General features: G+C 39.8%; 2 protein-coding genes across 2 annotated transcripts; one reads left to right on the forward strand and one right to left on the reverse strand.

Annotated features, from left to right (window-relative positions):
• Positions 1-682: 682 nt before the first annotated feature.
• slc39a3 (solute carrier family 39 member 3) lies at positions 683-5,779 on the reverse strand. The gene is made up of 4 exons (XM_039688809.2): positions 5,475-5,779; positions 3,800-3,898; positions 2,704-2,834; positions 683-2,279 (listed from the first exon to the last, which is right to left on the reverse strand). Exons 1-4 carry the CDS (start codon positions 5,482-5,484, stop codon positions 1,548-1,550), a joined length of 972 nt encoding a protein of 323 aa, XP_039544743.2. The 5' UTR covers positions 5,485-5,779; the 3' UTR covers positions 683-1,547.
• A 603-nt stretch (positions 5,780-6,382) lies between these two features.
• creb3l4 (cAMP responsive element binding protein 3 like 4) lies at positions 6,383-13,901 on the forward strand. The gene is made up of 10 exons (XM_039688705.2): positions 6,383-6,541; positions 7,552-7,635; positions 8,914-9,124; positions 10,008-10,132; positions 10,209-10,298; positions 10,478-10,584; positions 11,265-11,333; positions 11,456-11,540; positions 11,646-11,742; positions 12,262-13,901. Exons 1-10 carry the CDS (start codon positions 6,494-6,496, stop codon positions 12,537-12,539), a joined length of 1,194 nt encoding a protein of 397 aa, XP_039544639.2. The 5' UTR covers positions 6,383-6,493; the 3' UTR covers positions 12,540-13,901.
• The last annotated feature ends 737 nt before the right edge of the window (positions 13,902-14,638 follow it).

Raw genomic sequence — 14,638 nt, forward strand, 5'->3', positions numbered from 1 at the left:
ATACACTCAACACACACACACACACACAAACATTTTAACATTCAAACTCAACACACACACACACACACACACCAACACTGACGGACGTACAGCACAACTAGTATTGAATATAGCGTTTTAATATTATTATTTTTTTACTTTTAAAATTATACTTTAACGTTACGTTTTTATTCCAATTTTTTAAACCATATTTATGGATTAAGTTTAAGGTTGTTTTTCATTTTAAATAATTTATTTTAATTATGTAAGAATTTTAGTAAGCGTTTCATTTTCTGTTTTTATTTTTATTTCTTACTAAAAAATAAATATTTATATAAAATTGTTTCTAGACCTAAAAACGTACATTTTTATACATTTAGGAACATTTTATAATGAATATACATTTTCCAAATATTTTATTGGATAGAAATTGCTATTTGTTGAGTAAAAAAAAAAAGTCCCCCTGTAGACAATAGTTGTGTATCCCTCATAGCTGACATGAAAAAAGATTCGTTCATGGCTTAAATCTAGAATGTAACCCAACGCCATTGCTTCATTTAGTATGCGTGTTTCTATGAATATCCAAATGTTTTATAGTTATAATATTGCGTTATACATATCATATTTTCCAGGCTTTACTTTGTAAATATTGTATTATTTATTACAGCCATGCCAATAAATCTGTTTAATTTTGAATTAACAACTGAACACAACACACACACAATAAAACACAGCTCACACATTATTAATAATTCTACACCATCTGTTGTGACACGTGGAATCAGATGTTTGCATCATTCTGACATTCATCTGATAATACAGATGTGTGTGTTTGCATTTAATGTTGTGCAGGAATACAGAATCATATGTGTAAAAATACTGTAGCACTTTGTACAATATCCTACATTAATATAAAACTGCCTAATAGAGAGTTAAACTAAAGCAAACAGCAGATAATGTACAAATAAATATCTATGAAGACTTTATTCTCCAGTAGATAAAGAAGTGCTTTCTGCTTTTATTGAAATGTTGTGTATTTAAAGGTGCAGTCTGTGAGAATGACAGCTAGTGGTGGAAATAGGTACTGCAGTCCAAAATCAAAATATCAGATATCGTTGTTCCCCGCCTCCTCAGACTCGACGCTCCCAAGGGTGGCCAGATTGAGCACACACGGCAGGAACGAGCAGAGAGACTGCAAGAGGATGAGATGATTATCCACGCTTTAATACGCTCTCGTTTATAGAGATATTTGGATGAATACTTTTTAGGTTGGGTAGAATCTGAAATCTCTGACCCAGTTTGTCAGCTGGCTGCAATACACTGTGTTTTCTATTGGCTAAATACTATTGGCTGAACTGACAGTGGGCGGAGTCACACAGACCATAACAAAAACAGACAGACAACATGAAATGTGTAAAATAAGTAAAATAACTGTCTGTAGAAGTGTTTTTCAGAGAAAAAACTATATGAAATTAGCCATGTTATGGTATTTTACGCTTTAGTAGAGCGATAAAGCTACATTCAACACCTTTAAAGCACTTTTTCTGATCCAAGCGCTCCGAATCCGATCAGACTTTACAGAAGAGAACGGCAGTAACCAGAGCAAATCCCGTGAGCAGGAACGTGACTTTGTGGACGCGATGCTTGGGAGAGGCCGATTCCTGCCACAGGAGTCCAGCGATGGAGACGTAGATGAAGATCCCCGACGCCAGACCCTCCACGGCACATCGGACCAGCTGAACCGTCTCGCTGGGAGTCATCCCGACCATTCCCATTCCCATCCTGATCCCGATTCCCGCCGGACACGAGAGGGAGAACAGAAAGATGCATCCGGACGCCACGGCCTGACGGAGACCGTAGTGGCTCATCCGGACGGAGAGACTGAACGCCATGATCGCCTGCCGGAGAAACAGCGTCACTCCGATCTGCAGGATTAGTTCGGGATCCAGCTGGGATCCGGCGCTCAGACCCTCGACCAGAGCGCACACACACAGGCAGAACACCAGCAGCAGCACACGCAGACCCACGTGCTCCGGAGAAGCGGATCCGGAGAGACGATGGGACTGACCGGGAGGATCCCGACTCATGTGAAGGTCTACGAGCGCCTGTTTCTCCAGGGATTCACGGGTCCAGGATCGGCCGGGAGGATCCCGACTCCGGGTCATGTGAGGGTCTACGAGCGCCTGCTTCTCCAGGGATTCGTAGCTCGTCGGATCTCGGAACGCCAGCAGCATCTGCTCCAACACGAACACCAGAAGGAATCCCATGGACACGATGAACTCGGCCAGCGGGAAATGAAGCTGCAAAGACAGAGACCCTCATTAATCACACGTTTAACACCGGAGAACGTTTTAACTCCACCTTTAGTGCTAATCGGGAACAAAGGTTTACAAATTAAACCCTCAACATGGATTTTTATCATCTATTGTGACATCACGAGGACGTTCCAGACCGACTTCACAAAAAAAGTCCTGGTTCAGTCTGATGCCTTAGGAGCAGTCCTTCCTCAAACACATGAGCGGCTTTCCCACCGGACAGTTCTGGGCCTCCAGGACGGTTCCCCGAGAGCCAATGGGAACGTTTTCCTGGTTGCATTCGCACCGCCAGCAGGAACTCTGCAGTGTTGTCGGGACTTTTATTTTGACGGTGCACTCACCAGTACTGTTTGTAAACACAAAGTCACATTCTTTGATTAATTACTAATAATAATAATTAACGACTGACCGCGAGGCCGAGCCGGCTGAAGGTTTCTCTGGCGTGGGTCAGATAATCGGGCAGCAGATCCAGCAAACATGAGCAAAGAAACACACCGTCAGACAAACACGAGGCCAGACTCATGACCCCGAGCCGCACACCTGGGTGACACACAGAGAGGATCATGGGACACCGACACACAGAGAGGATCATGGGACACCGACACACAGAGAGGATCATGGGACACCGACACAAGAGCTTTAGCTTTACTTCATGACAGTTAATAACTTTCTGTAGACAAAAAATCTCATTACTCCAGTTCATTACTGTACTGTTAGTAAAAAAACATTACATTATTTAAAATTGTAATTAGTGTACATCGAGGTATTACTCGCTATACAGAATTAATTGTATTAAAGGGCAAAAGATATTTTGAAGAACGTCGGTAACCAAACAGTTGACGGAAGTCAATGGAGTTCATAAACTGTTTAGTTATCGACGTTCTTCCAGATATCTTCGTTTGTGTTGAGCAGAAGACAGACACTGAGAGTAAATGATGATACAATTCACTTTTTTAGATGAACTATCATTTTAATTGTAAACAGTTTAAGGGATAGTTCACCCAAAGATGAACGTCAGCCCATGATTTACTCATCCTCGTGTGTTATATTAAACATGTCCTGACTCTTCCACGCTTATAATGGGATCCTATGGGTGCACGTCTTTATAAGTCCATCAAAGCGCATCCATTCATGATTAAAGTGCATCTGTCCATCATAAAAGTGTCTCCTGGAAGCTAGTTATTTTAGTCGATAAAGTTTTAAATATGGATATTTTTCTTACACGAACGCATCGCTTCAGAAGGCCTTTATTAACCCGCCGGATGACAGATGCACTTTAATCGTGAAGACAAGACGCACACCCACTGGATCCCATTACAAAGCTTGGAAGGACATGTTTAATGTAACTTATATAAGAGTGTCATATACTACGTTAGGATCACTTCAGGAGAGGACATCATGAGCTCATGTTCATCTGTGGGTGAACTATCCCTATAAGTGTCTGAACAGGACTGACGGATCGCAGCGCTGAGAGAGGAGTGTGTGGAGATAGTCCTGATGTTCACCTGCCGCTCGTCTGATCACACACACCGGGCCGAAGCCACACAGGAGACTGAAGCACAGCATCAGAGTCAACATCGCCGGCTCGATCCGGGACCCGCAGCCTGACCCCGGGGGGGGGGACACATTTAACAGGACAGAAATTTAATATTTTCTAAAAATTGTTTTATATGTTCATACTTTTCACAGTTTAGTGTAGTTCTTTATACATACCTGATGTATATTTCAGGATGAGGGTGATATACTATGAAGTTAGAATTGTTGCATTATTACAAATAAATAGATTGAGATTCACAAACAAATGTAAAGAGATTAAAAAAAGAAAAAATGTATAAAACTCACACATAAATAAAAGGAGATTTGCATTTTGCAAATAAAGAAATATATATTTACTAGGGCTGTGCAAAAATTAATTGCGATTAATCGCATCCAAAATAAAAGTCTGTGTTTACATAATATATTTGTGTGTGCTGTATATAATTATTTTGCATATATAATTACCTATGCATGCATGTATTATTTAAAAATTATTTGCGCTTAAATTCTGTATATATATATATAAATACATAATCTATATTTTATAAATATAAATATTTTATATATGAATAACACATTTTCTTAAATATATACATGCATGTGTGTGTATTTATATATACAAAATAATTATATACAGCACACACAAATATTTTATGTAAACACAGACTTTTATTTTGGATGCGATTAATCGCAATTAATTTTTGCACAGCCCTAATATTTACAAATGTGTTACAAACTCTCCCACAGTAGGGCTTTACACTTTTACACTTTTTCCACAAAAAAAGGGTTGTTGGAGTTTAAGGCTTTATATTTTCATCAGGATAAACTCAGGATTACACACACATTATGATCATCACAGATCCCGAGCATCATGATCAGTAACACACTCTCCACACTATTACACAAAGGTGTAGAAATGACAAATGACATGTAAGAATGTAAGAAAAGACAGATGATTTTGTCTTTTAAAGCACAAATCGTGATGACAAATAGCTATAGGGGATAAATAATATTATGGATAATATCAAATATGAGCCCAAATTACCATCAGTTCTGCAAGTCTGAGCCTCAGAAACTGTGTGTATGGGGTTTTGGATAATGCAATGATGAAAAAATGCATCTTTGCATTATTTTGGATTCTGTATATAACTTTTACAAAAAACTATTAGGTCTGAATCATATGAAATATTATTTGTGTGATTTAAGTGTTTTAACTGATAAATAAAAGCATATTGTTAGCTGGGCATCTCACTTTTAAATGCATGATATCTCTTGGAATGCAACAACCCACCTCTTCTCTACAAACAAAGAAACTTACGGGTATTTAATATACAGTAGGTCACAGATGCGTGCAGTGATTTATTACTAATGCACAGAAACTGGTTCACAAATAAATGCCAGGCAGAGTTGTGTTTGTGACATAAAACACATTTGTAAATATACTTTTTTATTAGCAAAATCTCATTTCATTTATTTGAGAGTTTTATACATTTTTGTGAATCTCTTTACATTTGTTTGTAAATCTTATTTATTTGGAATAATGCAACCCCTTATTAAACAATCATCACTGAACAGAATTCAGGAAAGCATCGTTCAAGGAACACAGTCAGACTTCACAGTAGTTCTCGAAGTAACGTTACTCACCAGTACACATGAAATGAAGATGATCTGAGTTGTTGTGTGTTTGTGTTGCTGGATCTCTTCTACATAAAACTTCTCTTCATAATTCAAACCACAGATTCAAACAAAAAGTAAACGAGACTGAAAGAATCATAAGCGTCCGCCAATAACGTTCCACACTTGAAACAAATCCAGTTTTGCTCGTATTTAACATGTTATATGAACATCACTCGAGCAGATCGTGGGTTTTTCTTGAGGTTTTTTCCCGTATAAGCTGCACTTCTGTTCCTGTTTTCGGGAAGCGGACAGTGAGTCACGACATGTTCCGAATCTGATTCATTTCAGTGAACAATTCAGCGGACGAGTCAGTTGCCTGAACTATTGTAACATCCAATTCATTAAAGAGATCCGGCTCAAAAGAGTGAATCATCTGCGAAACGGGCATCAATATGAGTCACAACTTGTCTAAACCTACTCAAAGAACATCACAAACATGAATGAAATGCCTGCAACCAGTGATGTGGGCATATAAACTGAATAAATTATGATAAAATCAAAAATAGTATATTAAATATAGAGGACGCTCTTCAAACTAAAACATTAAGTCGCTTTGCCGTGTACCCTATAATGTTAGTACACGTCATTGGTAATGGAAACCCCCAATAAAATCTCTATAAAATTATTAAAAATCATTTAAGTAATCACAAAGAACGATTGTGATCGATCCATCCTGACTAGCGTGGAGAAAAGTAACAGGAATCACCTGATACATTTTAAAATACTTTGAGGTAATAATGAATACGTGAACACTTCATATAATATACTTTAAAATACTGATAAGTAAACAAAAAAAATGTTTTTAGACTCTGATGTGCTGTGATGAGCGTGATGATGTGCTATTGGTCAGCGTCTCTCCAGAGCCCCGCCCACACGCCGAACGCGGATGTGAATCACACTGAATCAAATGAACCAGATGATCCGGATCCACACAGGGAAATATTCGCGATTGCTCGCATGAAACACCGAACACTCGTGTGTGAAGGATGCGAGAACCCGAGATAATGTCCGGGGACGTCAAATCCACCGAGCGAGTGAGTAAAGCGTGCAGATAACACTAGAAACGCGGTTTATTTACTCTGCTTGATTGACAGCTCAACATAGACACATCATCAGCTGTTGTTTATGCTGCTGTAATCTAATCTTCATTTGTGTTCAATAGCGCATGCTGATATTATATCTATCCCGAAGGCAAAGCTAGTTTAGTGAGTGTAGAGAACTAGAGAATGGGTCTGTTGTTATGTGTGTGTGTGACACAGTAAGTCCAAACCCGACCAGGATGTCCACATCCTCCCACAGACAGACAGGTGAGATGACAGACAGGTAGAGCTCGTTGAACCTCACGTGTCACCCTACCTGAAACAAACAGGTTCTTTACTTCTATACTGTTAAAATGCCATTGTTTACAGAAAACGGCTTTTTGTTCAGAGTCAGACAAACCATTGGTTTCTTCCATGCACTGGTCAGTCTCTGCGTCCATAATACGAGACTAGCGGAAAGAAATCATCCGAAATGCACTTTATTGTGTTTATTTTATTGCACTTGATATATTTGCTGTAGATCTTTGAGTTATAAATCTCCACTTTAGCAGCTTTACACACACCAGACCAGTTTTATTCATATACTGAAGGTTTGTTCATTTATCATTCGCATGATTTATACAACATTTTACCCCACGGTGAAAATATATTTATTCGTATTATGACAGTATTTTCTGATTTATGGAGTGAAATAAAAAAAAATACAGAACCCTTTTAAAGCATTTAATATGTCAACAAAATCAATCAAGAATCTCAAACCTGGCTTTACCCAATGTTCTTGGAATTTATGCAAACGACTCCGAGTGCATATTTAATTAGATAATGCCTCATTTGCATATTTAACTATTGTGCGGTACTTATTTGTCAACCACATTCATGTTCCTTAGAATTATGAACTTGGCGTTATCAAATGTTCTGTGAATTTTTGCAAATTAGTGCATATTTAATTAGATAATGCATAATTTGCATATTTAAATATTTTTATTTTTGCGCGTCTGTCTTAGGATGCTGAGGAGGCCGTGGAGAGCGGGCTGATCCTGGACGATGGAGTCCTGTACTCGGAGGACTGGAGCGTCGGGCCGCACTGTGTGAGTCAATCACACACACACACACACACACTGCTCGGGCTGAAAGGGTTATCTCACCGCATAAATATGTAAAAAGGTGATGCATACTCTCCTCTCAATAACAGAATATAAACACAGCAAACTGAGGAAACGGCCATCCAGAAAGCATGTGGATATTCACACACTTTATATAAGAGATCACTTAAAAGCAGCAGCTTTACAACATTAAACTTTTTTTTTTAAACAGTTCTCTTTCAATTACAATTACAATCAGTCTCTGCTATAGCAGCTCTCCAGTGTGCTGTTACTCGGGTCTGACCTCAAAGAAAGAAGGCGGAGCCTCAGAGCCACACCCACCTCTTACATCATCACCATGGACCAGTAGGAGTTCGGATGTTTCCAAAAAATCTTTTATTCTGAACTTTAGTTCGAAATGACGTTAAAAAAAACTTTTGCTGATAATTTACTCGCCCCCGTGTCACCCGAGATGTCCATGTCTTTCTTTCTCCAGTCGAAAAGAAATTAAGGATTTTGATGAAAACATTCCAGGATTTTCTCCATATAATGGACTTCAATGGGGTCCAAACAGTTCAAGGTCTAAATCACGAATGCACATCACAGAACAGAGCAAGGTGAGCATTTGAGCTTATAAAACTTAAACTTTGTTATGTATTCATTAAATGAGCGATCGTTTCGCTTGATAAGACCCTTATTCATCGTCTGGAGTCGTTTAAAGCCCTTTGAACAGTTTGCACTGAAACTCTCTTTTGGACCTTGAACTGTTTGGACCCCATTGAAGTCCATTATATGGAGAAAATCCTGGAATGTTTTCATCAAAAACCTTAATTTCTTTTCGACTGAAGAAAGAAAGACATGGATCTTGGATGACACGGGGGCGAGTAAATTATCAGCAAAAGTTTTTTTTAAAGTGAACTACTCCTTTAATGCATCAACAATGACTATTTTGTCTGTATTTACTTCATGATGTCCCAGACCTGTGTGCGGCTTGTATTACAAGTTTTCTGAAATGTCCCGTTGTCCGTTTCACCGACAAAAGAAAGTCACACAAGTTTGGAACAATATGAGGGGGAGTAAATGATGACAGAATCTTTATTTTTGGATGAAGTCCAGATTGCAAAAGTGAATGTGACACGTGAAGGCCAAGGAGCGTGACCTGCATGTAACTGCACTCTCATACTCACTCACAACACACTCACTCACACACACACACACTTACACACACTCACTCACACACACACACTCAGACTCGCCCCTAAACCATCCCTGACTGTGTTCCAGAGTTTGAATGACAGCGAGCCTGAGGAGGTTCTGAACGCCATCAACCCGAACGAGATGTACACGTCAGCGCTGTCCGAGAGCGACAGTGGCCTGTCTGAGGACCAGTCCGACGAGCAGAACCACAGCGTGTATCAGGTGGTGTATGACATCAGCGGTGTGGGCGGAGCCAGCGCAGAGCAGCAGCCGCCACATATGATCTCCATAGAGCTGGGTGAGCACTTCCTTTTTCAATCTGTGTCATGTGACCAGAGAGAGCTACATGTAATCTGAATGTAATCTGCATGTAATCCGCATGCAATCTGCATGTACATAATCCGAATGTTATCCAAATGTAATCCACATGTAATCTGAATGTAATCCGCATGTAATCCACATGTAATCCGTATGTAATTTACATGTAATCTGAATGTAATCCACATGTAATCCACATGTAATCTGAATGTAATCCACATGTAATACGCATGTTTTCCTCTTGTAATCCGAATGTAATCTGCATGTAATCCGCATGCATTCTGCATGTACGTAATCCGAATGTTATCCGAATTTAATCCACATGTAATCCGAATGTAATCCGAATGTAATCTACATGTAATCCGCATGTAATCCACATGTAATCCGAATGTAATCCGCATGTAATCCGAATGTAATCCACATGTAATCCGAATGTAATTTACATGTAATCCGCATGTAATCCGCATGTAATCTGCATGTAATCCGCATGTAATCTGCATGTAATCCGCATGTAATCTGCATGTAATCCACATGTAATCCGAATGTAATCCACATGTAATCCGAATGTAATCCACATGTAATCCGAATGTAATTTACATGTAATCCGCATGTAATCCGCATGTAATCCGCATGTAATCTGCATGTAATCCGCATGTAATCTGCATGTAATCCGCATGTAATCTGCATGTAATCCACATGTAATCCGAATGTAATTTACATTTAATCCGCATGTAATCCACATGTAATCCGAATGTAATTTACATGTAATCTGAATGTAATCTGCATGTAATCCTCATGTAATCCTCATGTAATCCTCATGTAATCCGCATGTAATCCTGTTCTCACGCGTCCGGTCTGTGCAGATGAGTGGAGCTCTCAGATGCTGCTGTCGGAGTCGTGTGTGGTCAACGAGCTGGTGTCGTCTGTGAAGGTGGAGAATGTTTCCAATCACGACATGCAAAACTTGCACAACCCAGAGAGCTTTTTGGTAGGTTTGTTTTAAAGGAAGGGTTCAGCCAAACTGCGTGAGCTCATGGCGCTGACATTTAAACTCTCCTGTTCAGGTTTATCCCGACCTTCAGCTCACAGACGAGGAGCAGAAGCTTCTGGACCAGGAGGGGATTTCTCTGCCTAATAATCTGCCCTTAACAAAGGTCAGACACGGAGAGTGAGTGAGTGAGTGAGTGAGTGAGAGAAAGAGAGAGAGAGAGAGTGTGTGAGTGAGTGAGTGAGTGAGAGAAAGAGAGAGAGAGAGAGTGTGTGAGAGAGAGAGAGTGAGTGTGTGAGTGAGAGAGAGTGAGTGTGTGAGTGAGTTAATCTGTTAATCTCACAGGCCGAGGAGAGAATCCTGAAGAAAGTGAGACGGAAGATCCGGAACAAACTCTCGGCTCAGGACAGTCGCAGGAGGAAGAAGGAGTATATCGACGGCCTGGAGAGCAGGTGAGGTCACACATGACCCCTGACACACGCGAGGTCACACATGACCCCTGTTCCCTTTCCTAACACAAGTCCTGAGATAATATATTTATTCTTCATCCAAATATTTAATCTGTTTCTGAAGCATGAAAATCTCCAGTTCTCCTCTATATGAGTGTCAGTGTTCCTGAACTCCTGAAACGCCTCCATTAAAACGTTTTTTTATTTATTTATTTATTTTTTTTATTTAGTGCCTTCTTGTCTCATTTGGTTTTAAGTTTGTATTGCAGTTTTATATCTGTGTCTCTTTTATTCCTTGTAAAGCACTTTGGTCAACCTCGGTTGTGTTTTAAATGTGCTCTATAAATAAATAATTGATTGAATTGATTGATTATAGTCTCCAGTTTCTTCCACGTCACAATATTCCTCGTTATAATAATTAATGCGCAGAATAAAGGGGTGGGGCCTGGTTGAGTTAGTTAGTAGTGTGTTAAACTGGCGGTTATGGAAAGGGGCGGGACATTTCCCAAACACACTCGAAGCACTCGACCAATCAGAGCACAGTGTGCTTTCAGAAGGCGGGGCTTCATAGAGACAGGAAGTAAACAGAGCGTTACTGACAGACTGGGAAGAGAGGAGCCGCAACAATGGAGAATATGAGGAGAATAATGTGTGTGTGTGTGTGTGTGTGTGTGTGTGTGTAGGGTGGCAGCTTGTTCAGCCCAGAATAAAGAACTGCAGAGAACCGTCACCCAGTTGGAGAAACACAACATGTGAGTGAGCTGAACACATAATTATTGTTGCCCGTCATGTTTTGGTTTAATGCGACAGCGTTCCACAATCCAGTCGGCTGCATGTTTGTTTGTTTGTTTGATTATTTGATTGTTTGTTTCAGGTCTCTTATGGCGCAGCTGCATAAACTGCAGGCGTTGATCAAGCAAACGGCCTCGAAAGCGGCGCAGACGAGCACATGCGTCCTGGTGCGTGAGTGAGTGTGTGTGTGTGTGTGTGTGAGAGAGTGAGTGAGTGAGTGGCACACACACACTTCAGTCTTCAGTTCATCAGTGTGTTCTTCCTCCTCCCAGATTTTGGTGTTCTCTCTGGCTCTGCTGATCTTCCCGAGTTACAGTCCGTTCAGCAGGAGTTCCCCGTCGCTGGAGGACAGTTACGCCCCGTCCGGCGGTCAGCAAACGCTGTCATATATCATATCATATCTCCATCCAGAGGCTGATCACACATTAGGAGTGAAGCCTACATTATTACAGAAGTTCATTCTGTGCATTATCGCGCCACGCTTCTCCTGCCATGTGTTTAACGGGAGAGTAGAATAAGGAAATTTATGTTGTTTTAGATAATTTTCTTCATTTTTGGATGAAGTGTGCATATCAATGATTTAATTGATTAATTTAATTTAGTTTTAAAATTAAACTAGTCAAAATTAATAAAAAATGTTAAAAGTTTAGAAATGAATGAAAAGTTTAGAATTAAACCAGTTAAAATAAGTAAAAAAATCGATTAAAAGTTTAGAATTAAAATAGATTAAAAGTCTAAACTAGATTGAGAACAAAAATTGTAGAATGAGACTGTCTTTGATTATTGTGCAGTGAATGCGAGTTTCCACACAGATATTGTGATGATGATGATGATGATGAAGAAGATTGACTCCTGTAATGTGGTGTGTGTGTGTGTGTGTGTGTGCAGTCCTGTCCAGAAACATCCTGAATGACGCGGGCTCTCTGGCGCTCCTGGAGGATCCGCTGGTCCCAGATCCCACAGAACTGAAGCTGTCGGACGCGGACTGGCCCTCAGATGCGCAGGCGCAGGCGCAGGCGGAAGAGCAGAGGAACGGCACGAGCGCAGACACACTCCTGACTCTATCGGCTCCTGCAGACGCAGACACACTCCTGTCTGTGTCTCTAACGGCCCCTGCAAACGCAGACGCAGTCGCAGCCACGCAGACGCATGCAGACGAGATGTGACCCTCTGTTAGATACGGCTCTATGGAGTCAGTTTTGTGCCATAATTAAAGGCGTGGCTGATTATAATTTCACTTTTCTAACTTCAGTGAGTGTGTAATGTTGCTGTTTCAGCATAAACAACATCTCAAAGTTCAAAGAGAGATCATTTATGTTAAAGAAATTGCTTTTTAAGAACTACAGCCAACGGCTGGTAGAGACTACACGACTTCCTCCCGGGTTAGTGACATCACAGACCGTAAAATTTACATAAACCCCGCCCCCAGGAACGCGATTTGTAGATAATCATGATAGAATTTGCTAATCAATGGCTAGAAGATAAGCACACACACGCACAAGCTCCTGAAGCTCCGCCCCCTGTGCCGGGAGCTGCAGCTCATTTGCATTTAAAGGGGCACACACAAAAACTACGTTTTTGCTCACTCTCAAACAGTGACAATTTTAACATGTTATATAAAAAAATCTGTGGAGTATTTTTAGGTAAAACATCACACACACTCTGGAGACATCAGAGACTTATTTTACTCCTTGTGAAAAGGGCATTATACCACCCGATTAAACGAACAAATCCAGCATTTAGTAAGCAAACTCGATCTGCTTTGCAAAGGAAAACTCGACTCACAAACAGAAAGCAATGTGGAAATACAAAGGTCTATTTAAATTAAAAAAGCAGAGAAGTGACAAATATGTATTGTGTTTTACAAATATAAAGGATCATGAAACCCTCCTTTCAATTAAATTAAATGTTCTTCTTAATTTAATAACTCGCTCAGTGCAGACATAATCACTAATTTGGTCATTTCGCACGTGTCCGATGTAGAAAAATGTAAAAAGCAAGAAAGTTTGTTCTGCGAGTCGAGTTCTCCTTTGCAAAGCGGATCGAGTTGGTTTTTCTAAAATGCTGGATTTGTTTGTTTAATTATGGCACAAAATCCACTCCATACAGTTTGCATTATTTATTCTCTCTGAACTCAGACACGGGTGTGTTTGAGCAGCGTCGTCTTCATCATCATCATCATCATGTGCTTTAGTGTGTCACAACACAGAGATTAATACACTTTTGATTTAGGGACATTTCAGCTTGTTTAGTTCTGATTTGGTTGTCACTTGTGCTGCTTCTCATGGCCACTTAAAACAAAAAAAGGGAATTGCGACTTTTTATCTCACAATTCTGGCCTTTTTTCGCAATTGCAAGTTTATATATGACTTTGCATTCCTCGCTGCGAGCGAGATCTAGATATCGAGTGAGTGTGAACGGATCTGATGTCAAGCCGCTTCAGAATATCCATGTTTTACTGCTTCTGATGCTAGGATTGGGTCTCTTCTTATTTGATTGTCTTCTGAATAAAAGTTACATTCATAATATGTTTTGTTGTTGTTGTTAATTTGAGCCATTAACCATAAGAAGGACAGCATTTAGTCCAGAAAAGGTTCTTCCGTTTTTGAAGCCTAAAGTGGACGGAGTCGGCCGTCGCGTCACTCCCGCATTCCAGAAACTGGTTAAAGAGGCGGGGCGTGGGAGGAGCCTGATGCGGAGACCACGCCCCTTAGATCCACTTGATCGTGTTAGTTAGTTCAGGCTGAAGAAGAGCTAATGCTATATGCTACTTAACTACTACTAATAAAAATTATTTTAATGTTTTTGTTGTTTTGACCCATTATTTAAATATATTTTTTAAATACCCATTACTTTAGTCAAATAGAGTTCAAATGTTATGCTCTTTACACTGAGCATTCTCGCGTTACGATGCTTCCCTGGTTATTTAAGATACTTCTACCCCTAACCCTAACCCAAAACACAAAAAAACTTGTCAAGCAAATAAGCATGTCGAGCCCTGAAATGCAAAGTTAACCATTGTTAAATGTTGATCAATTTAAAGACTTCCAGTGATAAAATAAATAAATAAATAATCATAGATCAGTGGTTCACTATCATTTGACATTTTCCTTTTTCTGCTCTGCGCCCCAGAACGCGTGCCACATCTGTCCATTTTTAGTCATGGGACAAACAAAAGTTAAAAGTTAAATAAAAACGTTTGCTTTCATAATTTTGTAACAAACATTTTTTTGTTTTGTTTTTTTAAAGATTTTCAAATAATTAT

The sequence above is a fragment of the Pimephales promelas genome, chromosome 12 (assembly GCF_988280905.1).
Source record: "Pimephales promelas chromosome 12, fPimPro1.hap1.1, whole genome shotgun sequence".
Taxonomy (NCBI): Eukaryota; Metazoa; Chordata; class Actinopteri; order Cypriniformes; family Leuciscidae; genus Pimephales; species Pimephales promelas.